This window comes from Oncorhynchus mykiss, chromosome 15 (assembly GCF_013265735.2).
Source record: "Oncorhynchus mykiss isolate Arlee chromosome 15, USDA_OmykA_1.1, whole genome shotgun sequence".
In the NCBI taxonomy this organism is placed as follows: Eukaryota; Metazoa; Chordata; class Actinopteri; order Salmoniformes; family Salmonidae; genus Oncorhynchus; species Oncorhynchus mykiss.
The window spans coordinates 74868026-74879531 of NC_048579.1; the positions used below are offsets into that span (position 1 = coordinate 74868026).

The window sequence follows — 11506 nt, forward strand, 5'->3', positions numbered from 1 at the left end:
GGGCAAGAAACACGAGTAATGGACACTAGATCGGTGGAAATCTGTCCTTTGGTCTGATGAGTCCAAATTTGAGATTTTTGGTTCCAACTGCCGTGTCTTTGTGAGACACAGAGTAGGTGAACGGATGATCTCCGCATGTGTGGTTCCCACCGTGAAGCATGGAGGAGGAGGTGTGTGGTTCCCACCGTGAAGCATGGAGGAGGTGTGATGGTGTGGGGGTGCTTTGCTGGTGACACTGTCAGTGATTTATTTAGAATTCAAGGCACACATAACCAGCATGGCTACCACAGCATTCTGCACTAATACGCCATCCCATCTGATTTGCACTTAGTGAGACTATCATTTGTTTTTCAACAGGACAATGACCCAACACACCTCCAGGCCGTGTAAGGCTATTTGACCAAGAAGGAGAGTAATGGAGTGCTGCATCAGATGATCTGGCCTCCACGATCACCCAAACTCAACCAAACATGTGCTCAGCATATGTGGGAACTCCTTCAAGACTGTTGGAAAAGCATTCCAGGTGATGCTGGTTGAGAGAATGCCAAGAGTGTGCAAAGCTGTCATCAAGGCAAAGGGTGACAACTTTGAAGAATCTAAAATATATTTTGATTTGTTTAACACTTTTTTTTGGATACGACATGATTCCATATGTGTTATTTCATAGTTTTGATGTCTTCACTATTATTCTACAATGTAGAACATGTTGACTGGTACTGTATGTTTTATGTGTGTGTGTGTATATGTGTGAGAGAGAGAGTCTAACCTGACTCTGGCGTACTACAGCATCTCTCTGGAAAAGTTGTTCCATCACCACCTTCTCACTAACACCGGGAGCCTGAGGAGAGATGGTCACACACACAGGAGAGAGGACGGTTACTCCATTTCCTTCTCTCTCTCCATCACACAGGAGAGAGGACGGTTACTCCATTTCCTTCTCCCTCTCCATCACACAGCACAGAAACACCTGTAGTTCCCTAACGACATCATAGTTGTAGAGGAGTACTCACAGCCACATCCATCATGATGTCATCCTCCAGCTCTGACTGGATCCTGTCTCTGAGGGGGGAGGGACACAGTGATGTAACAAAGTCAAACCACGCGTCTCCATAGCAACACCATTCCTCTATGTAGTGATGAGGAAAACGAATGCAAAAATAGATAGTTACATGTAGATAGGGATATTGTTTTGGACGACATACCGTAGCGACATTTAGCTATACATTTTTTTTGTTGCGCTAGTCGGCTGTACCTACACCTAAACTTTTCCTTCACAGCTTGTTCTCTATCTTTTTAAAATAGGGAGCCAATTGGTTCAGCATTAAAACATGTCTCTCTCTCTTGTCCCTCTGCAGCAGACATGTGGTGAGCATGTGTTTGGAACATCGAATCGCAATGACATCACAATACATTTGGTATCGGCGTGTAAGTATTGTGATGATATCGTTTTGTGAGTTCCCTGGTAATTCACAGCCCTAATATATATATATATATATATATATATATATATATATATATATATATATATATATATATATATATATATATATATATATATATATATATATATAGAGATAGAGATAGAGATAGAGAACGGAAGGGACAGACAGACAGACCGTGAGACAGACCGACAGACAGACCGTGAGACAGACAGACAGACCGTGAGACAGACAGACAGACCGTGAGACAGACAGACAGACAGACAGACAGACCGTGAGACAGACAGACAGACCGTGAGACAGACAGACAGACAGACCGTGAGACAGACAGACAGACAGACCGTGAGACAGACAGACAGACAGACCGTGAGACAGACAGACAGACAGTGAGACAGACAGACAGACAGACAGACAGACAGACAGACCGTGAGACAGACAGACAGACAGTGAGACAGACAGACAGACAGACAGACAGACCGTGAGACAGACAGACAGACCGTGAGACAGACAGACAGACAGACCGTGAGACAGACAGACAGACAGACCGTGAGACAGACAGACCGTGAGACAGACAGACAGACCGTGAGACAGACAGACAGACAGTGAGACAGACAGACAGACAGACCGTGAGACAGACAGACCGTGAGACAGACAGACAGACAGACAGACCGTGAGACAGACAGACCGACAGACCGTGAGACAGACAGACCGACAGACCGTGAGACAGACAGACAGACCGTGAGACAGACAGACCGTGAGACAGACAGTGAGACAGACCGACAGACAGACCAGACCGTGAGACAGACAGACAGTGAGACAGACCGACAGACAGACAGACCGTGAGACAGACAGACAGACAGACCGTGAGACAGACAGACAGACAGACCGTGAGACAGACAGACAGACAGACCGTGAGACAGACAGACCGTGAGACAGACAGACAGACCGTGAGACAGACAGACAGACAGTGAGACAGACAGACAGACAGACCGTGAGACAGACAGACCGTGAGACAGACAGACAGACAGACAGACAGACCGTGAGACAGACAGACCGACAGACCGTGAGACAGACAGACCGACAGACCGTGAGACAGACAGACCGACAGACCGTGAGACAGACAGACAGACCGTGAGACAGACAGACCGTGAGACAGACAGTGAGACAGACAGACAGACAGACAGACAGTGAGACAGACCGACAGACAGACCAGACCGTGAGACAGACAGACAGTGAGACAGACCGACAGACAGACCAGACCGTGAGACAGACAGACAGACAGACAGTGAGACAGACAGACAGACAGACCGTGAGACAGACAGACAGATAGACCGTGAGACAGACAGACCGTGAGACAGACAGACCGTGAGACAGACAGACAGACAGACAGACAGACAGACAGACAGACAGACAGACAGACAGACAGACAGACAGACAGACAGACAGACAGACAGACAGACAGACAGACAGACACTAACCTGTATAGAGAAGTGATGAGGCGCCAGGTGACCATCTCCTGCTGTAAAAGCCATCTCATACCAGCAGTCTTAGAGGACTTCTGTTGCCCTGGAGCTGCCCTCGATACCAGCCTCTGGAGCATGCCCACCTGGTACACACAATACACCATTATCACTGTGTTCATAAGGGCAGCATAGCTATACAATACACCATTATCACTGTGTTCATAAGGGCAGCATAGCTATACATAAACCATTATCACTGTGTTCATAAGGCTGCACACAGCTCTGCATATAAAACACACAATAACTCACACACACACATACGCTCGCACATACCCACGCTTGAGGAGCAAACCTCCTGCTCTACAAACTCTTGCACACACACGGGTTCTAAAACACACACACACACACACACAAACACACGTGTTCTAAAACACACACACACACACACACGTGTTCTAAAACACACACACATACACACACGTGTTCTAAAACACACACACATACGTGTTCTAAAACACACACACACACACACACACACACACACACACACACACACACACACACGTGTTCTAAAACACACACAGAAGAGGGAAGTTGGTTGAGGGAAGTGAGAAAGCGGTACCTTGTCTTGACAGATGGCTTCATACTCCCCCAGCAGGTCAAAGACAGCAGTGGAGGAGTGTCTGAGATAGGACTGGAGGAACTCTGGGAACAGACTGACTGACGCTGCAGGACACAGAGGGGAGGGGGTCAGAGGTCAGTAGTGGAGGAGTGTCTGAGATAGGACTGGAGGAACTCTGGGAACAGACTGACTGACGCTGCAGGACACAGAGGGGAGGGGGTCAGAGGTCAGTAGTGGAGGAGTGTCTGAGATAGGACTGGAGGAACTCTGGGAACAGACTGACTGACGCTGCAGGACACAGAGGGGGGGGGGTCAGAGGTCAGCAGTGGAGGAGTGTCTGAGATAGGACTGGAGGAACTCTGGGAACAGACTGACTGACGCTGCAGGACACAGAGGGGAGGGGGGTCAGAGGTCAGCAGTGGAGGAGTGTCTGAGATAGGACTGGAGGAACTCTGGGAACAGACTGACTGACGCTGCAGGACACAGAGGGGGGGGGGGGGGTCAGAGGTCAGCAGTGGAGGAGTGTCTGAGATAGGACTGGAGGAACTCTGGGAACAGACTGACTGACGCTGCAGGACACAGAGGGGAGGGGGGTCAGAGGTCAGCAGTGGAGGAGTGTCTGAGATAGGACTGGAGGAACTCTGGGAACAGTGGAGGAACTGACTGACGCTGCAGGACACAAGGGTGGGGGGGTCAAGGGTCAGCGTTGTATTCTATTCTGGGGCGGCAGGTAGTTTAGTGGTTAGAGCGTTGGACTAGTCACCGAAAGGTTGCAAGTTCAAATCCCTGAGCTGACAAGGTACAATTCTGTCGTTCTGCCCCTGATCAAGGCAGTTAACCCACTGTTCCTAGGCCGTCAATTAAAATAAGAATTTGTTCTTAACTGACTTGCCTAGTTAAATAAAATGGTAAAAAAATCTATTCTATACATTTACAGAACGACACCTAGCCACTACCCTCTGTAACCCCTTTCCCCAAATCTGGACCTTGAAGTCAGTTATACGTGCTGATTTTCAGACCTGGCTGGGAAACCTGGGAAACGGAACCGCTGGCTCAATCAGTGATATTAAAATATCAATCAACAACCAGGGAGAAAATAAATGAATCTGACCAGCCTCTCCAGGATCCTCCTCCTTCAGCATTACAGAGGACATGTTGATGTCGTCAGTAAAGCTGGTGTCCCCCAGTCCCAGGCCGGACAGAGGAGACGGGTACAGGCTGTTGGTCCAGTCACTGTCATCCAGGTTCTGGAGCCCAGAGGGAGACAAGAAACGCAGTCAAAAACACAGAAACAACCAGCGTGTGGATCCAGGTTCTGGAGCCCAGAGGGAGACAAGAGACGCAGTCAAAAACACAGAAACAACCAGCGTGTGGATCCAGGTTCTGGAGCCTAGAGGGAGACAAGAGACGCAGTCAAAAACACAGAAACAGCCAGCGTGTGGATCCAGGTTCTGGAGCCCAGAGGGAGACAAGAGACGCAGTCAAAAACACAGAAACAACTAGCGTGTGGATCCAGGTTCTGGAGCCCAGAGGGAGACAAGAGACGCAGTCAAAAACACAGAAACAACTAGCGTGTGGATCCAGGTTCTGGAGCCCAGAGGGAGACAAGAGATGCAGTCAAAAACACAGAAACAACTAGCGTGTGGATCCAGGTTCTGGAGCCCAGAGGGAGACAAGAGATGCAGTCAAAAACACAGAAACAACTAGCGTGTGGATCCAGGTTCTGGAGCCCAGAGGGAGACAAGAGATGCAGTCAAAAACACAGAAACAACTAGCGTGTGGATCGGCCTCAACGATGCATACTTGATTAAAAGGTACAGTCAGCGAAATGACGTTTTGCACGAGCAGCATCGCAGATATTGCGATGAGCAAGATGCAACACTTCCCTCTCACACAGTATCTGCACGGGGTTCGCTTCACACTCTTACAACATGGTAGCTACATGACCAAAACAGTGGAGAAGTTTAGCCTCGCGCTCAAACGCTCTTTAGTTGTTGCAGAAAATTGACCCACTATACTGTTTACTTTATCTACGTCATATCACTGATTCTACCTTTAATAAGTGTCAACAACTGATGAATGGTGAGGCAGTGTGGTTTAATTGGCTATTCTATTGGCTCGGTTCCACTGTCTCCGGATCCCCTCTTTGGAGAGAGACAGAACCACACAGTGTCTGTCAGCAGACAGAACACCCAGTCAAGACTGGTATCCATCTCCTCACCATGCTCATAGTGCCCAGGGGAGGTCGTGGCGTATGGATGAAACGAGGAGTCCTGCGCCCTGTCCCCAAGATGGCCGACACATCTGGGTTCCTAGCAGCACTCTTCGGGGTGACTGTAGGGAGAGGGAGGAGGAATCACCACTACTGCAATTTACAATAGAGAACAATCTGTTACAACAGTATAGCCTTGTCTCCGGTCATTCTGGGAGACACCAGCTGGTGGATGGTGAGAGTCCGGGTTAACAAACTGGACCATATGTCTTATTTTATCTCGATGTCTTTATCGTGGTTGACACCACTTTTACCTTTAACCAAACAATGCTCTCATAGCAGAGCCAGAGGGCTGTGTTGGTATTGAAGAGGACAGACTTACAGGACTGTTTGAAGAGGGATCCAGGTGTGTAGCAGGGCAGGGAACGGGCAGGTGTGGTGGTACTACCTTGGTTGTCATCACGAGGAGAAAGGACTGGACAACAACGGTCAGGGAATATAACTGGCTAGTTACTGTTATCTAAAAGACACACCTTATGCAGTCATATAACAGCCCCATGAGACTTCTGTTAGCTAACTAATAGTCTGAGCAACGGTGTGTGTGAGCAATGAGCATCAGTAATGCAGGTCTTAAATGGTGTAACCTAGACAACAGGTAGGTAGGTTTACCATGACAATGGCCCAATAAGGATACAGTTGAATTGAGCCTTCTTCTGAACTGAACTCTTTCGGCGTGCTGCTCTGGTCACTTCGGCATCTCGTACAATAGGCGACAGCAACTCATTCTGGTCCCTACGCAGAGGAAACATGTTGGATGGATGCAAACAATCAAGATATCATCATTCTGCCTAAGGCATAAGATACTTTGTAGCTAGTTATAATTTAATTGAGAAGTTTTTTTTAGGAAAGCCTTTCCATCTACCAGAAAACGGTTAGGCCTGTCAATAGCATTGCTATATTTTCCCCTGTTCCTTAAAATGTCTTACCTTGCTTCAAAAGTAGCCTATAGCCAAAATCTTACAACAGAAACGTAGAGGAAATTATTGTATTAAGGCTTCCTCGTACGCATTCTCCTATTCTAATTTGTTTTCTTTCGTTGTCAAGCAACCAAAGACTTTATCCAAGTCATTGTTAGCAACTCATGATAGTTGTTGCATCTTTAGATCTCCCTTCGTTCTACATTTCTATTGGATATTTCCATATCTGTCCATGAAGCCTCTGAACAACGTTTTCCTGCAAATTGCATTCTGGAACATTTGTGCGTAGACCTCTACCGCTGTGTGCACATCGCTGCGCCTAAAATTTTAAGCTAAACATTCTGGGCCCAGTTCTCCAAAAGCATCTTAAACAGCGACTGCCTTTATAAAGCAACAAACCCTTTTGAAAACAGCCCGTGTGGCATCGATATGAATCAGAAACAGTTCGCCTATTCTAGTGTCCAAATTGACTACACGGTGTAAATAGGATCATTTTTGGTCATAAAGTCAGTCTCGTCTAAAACAGAGTTTGGACTTTTGCGTGTCACACAACAGGTAAATGAAGTTTGAGTTTTGATTTGACAATGTACATATATATGCCCACTTAACATGGGGTGAACAGCTGTGGTGATTGCTCTGTCTAGCAGCTGACTCTGTTCACATTGCAATTATTATTATTTTACTTGAGAAATACTGCATCAAAACATCTTAGAGGTGAAATTGCACAACTTAAACTCGATTGGCAAACACGTCAACATGTATTACAGATTCATTCTAATTCTATGTATTACAGATCGATCCAAACCGGTCCCTGATCTATTCCATCAGCCTTATTAATTGATTTTACGTGAAACGTTACCTCCACTACACTACTTTAATACGCATCATGGGGATGTAGAAATTAATATACGGAATGAGCACTGAAAAATAAGTGGGTGTCTGGCAGTCACTAAACTAAATCGGGGGGGGGGGGATCCTCTATGGGGGAACTGAATGAAGATACATGCCGCTGAAGCTGCACTAGACCAGATGCTAAAATTACGCTAGCTACCTGTAATCCAGAAACAATATATCCCGTTAAACAAGTCACAAGTTACTGAACACTTCAAATGAAAATAAAACGTGATTTACTATAAAGACCCATTAGTTGACTAGCTGGTGGTACAAACAAACCACTTGCTTAGACAGCTGCAAGACACATTCAAACGACTAGCTTAGCAAGCTAATATTGCTAACACATGTCCCATACCTGCCATGACACATCTACAGACAGCGTACTTTTGTAGTACACTCACTAAATACTGTAACAAGGTCACATATATCACTGTAATTCATCTTTTTATATCAGCATAAGAAGCGTTTTACCAGTCCATGACAGCAGGATATTAACTCCACAGTAAACTACTCCAGTCTGATAGTTTCTACTTCTGGTTCCCGCTCGACAAGGAATTACAATCGAGCTCCAATACTGTTCATTAATACACCCCCCCGCCCATTAAATACAGCCAATATCCCATTCTTTTGCGACTCAAAATCATTCATATAATCTAAATAAAGTCATTTTAAATTGGGCAAATCAGTGTTTACTATATATTAATTTATATTTGAGATTATACTCGATTACTTTGGACTGATGACCGTAAACAGCTGCTGCCATAGAGATAAGATAGAGAATTCATGTTTTTATATCTGTGCCATTATATCGTCTGTGCGCACACCGGGCAGCGCCATTGAGGCAATTTCTACTTGAAGTAGTCCATTTTCTTATTCTCGATTGTCTGATCCCTCCTGATGACCCGGTTGGGACATGATTCAATCAGAGTCATCAGGAGGGATCAGATAATACAGTTGGAAGTCTCACCCAGTTAACTACATTACAATGGTGCTGAAGCACTTCAATGGAGCTACACATGCTATAAAACTGGTATTTTGGCCATTACAGGCCTCTATTATTCTCTATGACTGCTGAGCGTCATCTATTCCACAGGCTGTAAAGAGTAGTCATGTTACGCTCAATATCGGACCATTCCTATAGCGCCACCCTCGGGCAGCAACAGTTAAACGTCCGTATTTTATTTTAATTTTACTCATGAAGAGGTTATTCTCTCGGCCAACACTTCTTTAAATAATCTCATTTACCAAAGCATTCTTTCTTGATATCATGTAGCACGTAAAGTTATACAATAACATTTGGCTATGTGTGCAGAATGTTTCACTTTGACACAATTAGTCTTAAAACATAAAATAAAAGTATTTTTTTTTCTCCCATGTGGTCATCAGCAGTCCCTTTCAGACAGAGAGTGCAGGGCCATATCAATGTTTAATCAAAGTCCATGTTATTTTCCTGCATGTTGAAGAACAGGAAGTGTCTCTGTCCACAGAATTTCCTGGAGACCCAGAATAGCACCGTTGTGTGTTGTGTTGTTTATGTGATTCAGGCTTTCCAAGGATGCTGTGTGTTTCTGAGACAAACGTCTCAGAGGCTGGAGAAGTCCATAGACTGGCACCCTATTCCCTATATAGTGCACTAGTTTTGACCAGAACCCTATGGGCCCTGGCACCCTATATAGTGCACTACTTTTGACCAGGTTCCATAGGTTTCTGGTGATAAGTAGTTCACTATATAGGGATAGAGTGCGTCCAGGCTCTGGTCAAAGTAGTTCACTATATAGGGATAGGGTGCGTCCAGGCTCTGGTCAAAGTAGTTCACTATATAGGGAATAGGGTGCCAGGGCCCGTAGAGTTCTGGTCAAAAGTAGTGCACTATATAGGGAATAGGGTGCCAGGGCCCATAGGGTTCTAGTCAAAAGTAGTGCACTATATAGGGAATAGGGTGCCGGGGCCCATAGGGTTCTAGTCAAAAGTAGTGCACTATATAGGTATAGGGAATAGTGTGCCATTTTAATACACAGTATAGAAGTAGTTCAATAACTGTAGAGGAACAATGGAAGGACAGTTTTAAAAACTGTTTATTTAAAAGGTACGTGTCGAGGAACGGACGCCAGGGAGAATATTTATCCCGATAACACATTGTCAGTGTTTATGTAGACCGTTATTGTAAATAAGAATTTGTTCTTAACTGACTTGTCTAGATAAACAAAGGCTATATACACTGCTCAAAAAAATAAAGGGAACACTAAAATAACACATCCTAGATCTGAATGAATGAAATATTCTTATTAAATACTTTTTTCTTTACATAGTTGAATGTGCTGACAACAAAATCACACAAAAATCTAATTTATCAACCTATGGAGGTCTGGATTTGGAGTCACACTCAAAATTAAAGTGGAAAACCACACTACAGGCTGATCCAATGTTGATGTAATGTCCTTAAAACAAGTCAAAATGAGGCTCAGTAGTGTGTGTGGCCTCCACGTGCCTGTATGACCTCCCTACAATGCCTGGGCATGCTCCTGATGAGGTGGCGGATGGAACGAGACATGATGTCCCAGATGTGCTCAATTGGATTCAGGTCTGGGGAACGGGCGGGCCAGTCCATAGCATCAATGCCTTCCTCTTGCAGGAACTGCTGACACACTCCAGCCACATGAGGTCTAGCATTGTCTTGCATTAGGAGGAACCCAGGGCCAACCGCACCATCATATGGTGATCACAAGGGGTCTGAGGATCTCATCTTGGTACCTAATGGCAGTCAGGCTACCTCTGGCGAGCACATGGAGGGCTGTGCGGCCCCCCAAAGAAATGCCACCCATCACCATGACTGACCCACCGTCAAACCGGTCATGCTGGAGGATGTTGCAGGCAGCAGAACGTTCTCCACGGCGTCTCCAGACTCTGTCACGTGCTCAGTGTGAACCTGCTTTCATCTGTGAAGAGCACAGGGCGCCAGTGGCGAATTTGCCAATCTTGGTGTTCTCTGGCAAATGCCGAACGTCCTGCACGGTGTTGGGCTGTAAGCACAACCTCCACCTGTGGACGTCGGGCCCTCATACCACCCTCATGGAGTCTGTTTCTGACCGTTTGAGCAGACACATGAACATTTGTGGCCTGCTGGTGGTCATTTTACAGGGCTCTGGCAGTGCTCCTCCTTGCACAAAGGCGGAGGTAGCGGTCCTGCTGCTGGGTTGTTGCCCTCCTACAACCTCCTCCACGTCTCCTGATGTACTGGCCTGTCTCCTGGTAGCGCCTCCATGCTCTGGACACTACGCTGACAGACACAGCAAACCTTCTTGCCACAGCTCGCATTGATGTGCCATCCTGGATGAGCTGCACTACCTGAGCCACTTGTGTGGGTTGTAGACTCTGTCTCATGCTACCACTAGAGTGAAAGCATCGCCAGCTTTCAAAAGTGACCAAAACATCAGCCAGGAAGCATAGGAACTGAGAAGTGGTCTGTGGTCCCCACCTGCAGAACCACTCCTTTATTGGGGGTGTCTTGCTAATTGCCTATAATTTCCACCTGTTGTCTATTCCATTTGCACAACAGCATGTGAAATGTATTGTCAATCAGTGTTCACAGAAGTGTGATTGACTTGGAGTTACATTGTGTAGTTTAAGTGTTCCCTTTATTTTTTTGAGCAGTGTATATATATATATATATATGTGTGTGTGTTCATCTGATAAATGACCACTCCCTCTCCTAAGGGACCAGACTGTTATTTGCTCATTGCATGTTAGAGTCTGCTATGAACCTCCATGGAGTTACCTCACTCTGGGCAAGTCACTTCAGGCCAAGTTCCTCATCATTTTAACTATAGTACGCTTCCTTGGCCCGACTTACTTTATTCCCACCCCCAAGGAGTCCAATCATTGGCCCGAATGACTCCATT

General features: G+C 46.0%; 1 protein-coding gene across 2 annotated transcripts in view; it reads right to left on the reverse strand.

The window, feature by feature from the left end:
* Window positions 1–8294, reverse strand: part of LOC110514333 (nuclear pore complex protein Nup107) — a 70311-nt gene extending 62017 nt beyond the window's left edge. Inside the window, exons 1-9 of one of the 2 annotated variants that reach the window (XM_036945387.1) lie at window positions 8079–8294; window positions 6431–6528; window positions 6119–6211; window positions 5746–5858; window positions 4636–4771; window positions 3525–3628; window positions 2918–3045; window positions 1011–1059; window positions 767–838 (exon numbers count right to left, since the gene is read on the reverse strand). In XM_036945387.1, the coding sequence (XP_036801282.1) occupies window positions 767–838; window positions 1011–1059; window positions 2918–3045; window positions 3525–3628; window positions 4636–4771; window positions 5746–5858; window positions 6119–6211; window positions 6431–6528; window positions 8079–8086 (801 nt within the window). In that variant the 5' untranslated portion in view covers window positions 8087–8294. Of the gene's footprint in view, window positions 1–766; window positions 839–1010; window positions 1060–2917; window positions 3046–3524; window positions 3629–4635; window positions 4772–5745; window positions 5859–6118; window positions 6212–6430; window positions 6529–7962; window positions 7992–8078 lie in introns of those variants that run through there. The other variant, XM_036945386.1, reaches the window with a different exon arrangement.
* Window positions 8295–11506: the final 3212 nt, after the last annotated feature.